At 30.1% G+C, this 3181-nt stretch overlaps 1 protein-coding gene across 1 annotated transcript in view; it reads right to left on the minus strand.

Moving 5' to 3' along the window:
* The window catches only part of LOC107625171 (short-chain dehydrogenase TIC 32, chloroplastic), a 10378-nt gene that overhangs the window by 1926 nt on the left and 5271 nt on the right, over positions 1–3181 (minus strand). Inside the window, exons 2-6 of the mRNA XM_016327747.2 lie at positions 2331–2562; positions 2129–2208; positions 1870–2023; positions 1696–1774; positions 309–393 (exon numbers count right to left, since the gene is read on the minus strand). Of these exons, the coding sequence (XP_016183233.1) occupies positions 309–393; positions 1696–1774; positions 1870–2023; positions 2129–2208; positions 2331–2562 (630 nt within the window). The remainder of the gene's footprint in view (positions 1–308; positions 394–1695; positions 1775–1869; positions 2024–2128; positions 2209–2330; positions 2563–3181) is intronic.

Genomic DNA, 3181 nt, shown 5'->3' on the forward strand with positions numbered 1-3181 from the left:
TGTTATCATATCCTAATATCAATTCTCCTATAAACTTAAACTAATAAAAAGACATATAAATAATTATATTTTTAACAAATATTAATCAAACACAACAATAAGACATGAGTTCAACGTTGACTCATACCTAACATATCTATTAATCAATGAAATTCGATCTAATTGAAATAAGATTTATGCATCTAATTTAATAGTAAATATAACATGAGTCGATACAATATTTTACACCTAGCTAGAAATACCATCTTAGACAATGAAATTCTACGCAATATGTATATGTTCATGGACAAGGGAAATTAATGACGTACTCATGAGTAGAGTAGAATGTCTCATAAGAGGAGTCATTATCACTCCGGGGTGCACTGAATTGGCTGTGATGTTCACACCTTCTTCCTGTAAACCAAAGCCACTTTGTCACAAGTGCTTAGTGAGTGAAAAAAAAATGGGAAGTCATGTGGTCAATGTTGCTGGATCATATGTATGTATCTTTAATGTGATCCATGAGAAGGAAACAACTACCACAGGACGCAACAGGTAATAATAACTCAATGGATTATATGCTCAGAACCAGCAGCCAAAAACAGAACGTGAAAATGGAAAAGAAGGACAAAGTTTATCTGAACTAGACTTTACAAAAATTACCTATTTAGTAAAATCTTTTTAGAATGTCATTCAATTAATTAAATTCATTCCTTTAATTGTATATATATATATATATATACAGAGTGCATTGAGATAAAACTCACAATTTTTACCTAAAGTTATGACAATTATTTTTTATTAGATGATTAATTAAGTATTTTTTTAATAAAAAATGTTATGTTTATACCAAAACCAACCACCATGTATTTGTGTATTTTTTTTTTGTTTATGGTATCTTTTATCCCGACAGACTAAGGACTAATTCGTTACGAATTTGAGCTCCATTTAAGGTACTTTTTACTATTCATATGTTATAATTTGAATATATCATACCAAGTTGTTATATATGGATGATGACATTCTATTGATACAGAGCTAATCGTTCTTTGGAGAATTCTAAATTAGTTAGTTTAAATAGTCTTAGATTGTAGAATAAGAGAATATCCTGAACCAACACCGAAATATTGACAGCAATTTTCAAATATTACAGAACTGAACAAAATACAATGAGATAGAATGTAACAGAGACAAACAAAAGATAGGAGAAACAGATTACTTACTTTTAACGGTCAAAGCAAACTCAACCCTTTCATTTCGAATTCTTGAATTCGGAATGAACCAAACTGATCCAACTAGGATTCGAACCTATGATCTAACAGCCGACCGCTGAGCTAGAGAGGAACAACGAAAAATTCAATCTCATAGAGTTCAATTTCTATTTTCAACCCATAACCAATATGAACTCGAAGTTTTGTTTAAGGAGTCTATCGCTGGTTAATAAATTGTTGTATATATAAGGTAATATTTAAACTCTGATACTTAATTAAACGGACGAGTATGTGTTTACATATAAATTCATGTATTATTTAACTTATTTTAAATATATATTTTATATTTCAGTATGTATACTAACATGATTGGACTTTTATTATCACTAGGCCAGAGCTGCATCTGTGTTTGTAATGTCTCTAAGACATATAAAAGTAAAGAAATTAAAATACCAAAAAAAAAAGTAAAGAAATTAGAGAAGCATTTAGTAATAAATTAAATGACCTTCAAACGGCGAGAGAGTTCATTTGCGTGCAATATATTAGCTAGCTTGGACTGCCCGTAAGCCCTCTTGTCAGAATAACTGGAAATAAAAATCAAAGAAATATTTATAATAATGTTAAATAAATAAACAAAGCTATGCATATGCAGCAAAGCAGGAAAATAATGAAGTCATACCCAGCTTCATCGTTAAGGTTATCAAATCGAATCCCCTCTTCGTAAGTATAGGTATGAGCAATTGATGACAGATTTATAATCCTTCCTTCAATTCCACTTGCTTTTGCGCTTTGTTTCATTTTCTCAAGAAGAAGATTTGTTAAGAGGAAATGCCCTGTTAAGAGACTAGCAATTAGACTTGCAAATTTGTAACAAAATAATGTGCGAGTTTTTTATTACTATAATAAAAAAAAAACATTTATCGGCTATTAATTATTACCAAGATGGTTTGTTGCGAACTGCATCTCAATCCCATCCTCTGAACGCTGGTAGGGGCAGAACATGACTCCAGCATTGTTTCTGAAAACCATAGGCCTATTTACATTAGTCCTAATTATTGGTTCTCAATTCTTGCAATCTTTTTAAGGAACCCGAATCGAAGTGAGAAAAGTGAGAGTATAAGAAAGGGTTAAGGAAAAAACATTAAGATGTTGAGGGGAAGATCACGAGCGAGGAAATTTTCTGCAAAAGATCTAACAGATTTGACAGAGGTAAGGTCAAGTTTCATTATTTCCACTCTAGCAGACTCATTTTGTTGTAATATGAGTTGTTTTGCTTCCTTTGCGGACTCCATGTTCCTCGCTGCGATGATGACGTGGGCCTTTCGAAGTGCTAGCACTCGCGCCGTCTCCATTCCTATACCGCTCGCTCCTCCTGCATTCATTTTCTTTTACTATTACATTCAATGTCAAATCTAGTGTTAAATCCAATTTTAGTTACACTTTTTAACGATTATCGACATAATTTAATTTTGATGCAAATGTTTATAGTCTTTTTTTGGATGGCCATTTTTTTTTACACTCGAATCCGCAGTCTCTTAATTGAGTATTGAGAGATTATGCTATTTGAGTTATAACTCATTGGCTTTTGGATGGTCATTTGCACTAATAATATAAGGTTGAATTATTTTGATAGTCTAATAGTTTTATTAAATTTATAAGAAATTTTATATTTTTTTACTTTTTAACCATAATTTAATTTTGATGCAAATGTTTATAGTCTTTTTTTGGATGGCCATTTTTTTTTACACTCGAATCCGCAGTCTCTTAATTGAGTATTGAGAGATTATGCTATTTGAGTTATAACTCATTGGCTTTTTTGGCTTTTGGATCACTAATAATATAAGGTTGAATTATTTTGATAGTCTAATAGTTTTATTAAATTTATAAGAAATTTTATATTTTTTTAATTGGATTTTTATTTTTTTTTAATTTTAGAATTAGATCATTTTTAATATAAAAATATTAAAGTTAACTAAATATTTTTTCGTAAA

The sequence above is a fragment of the Arachis ipaensis genome, chromosome B02 (genome assembly GCF_000816755.2).
Source record: "Arachis ipaensis cultivar K30076 chromosome B02, Araip1.1, whole genome shotgun sequence".
In the NCBI taxonomy this organism is placed as follows: Eukaryota; Viridiplantae; Streptophyta; class Magnoliopsida; order Fabales; family Fabaceae; genus Arachis; species Arachis ipaensis.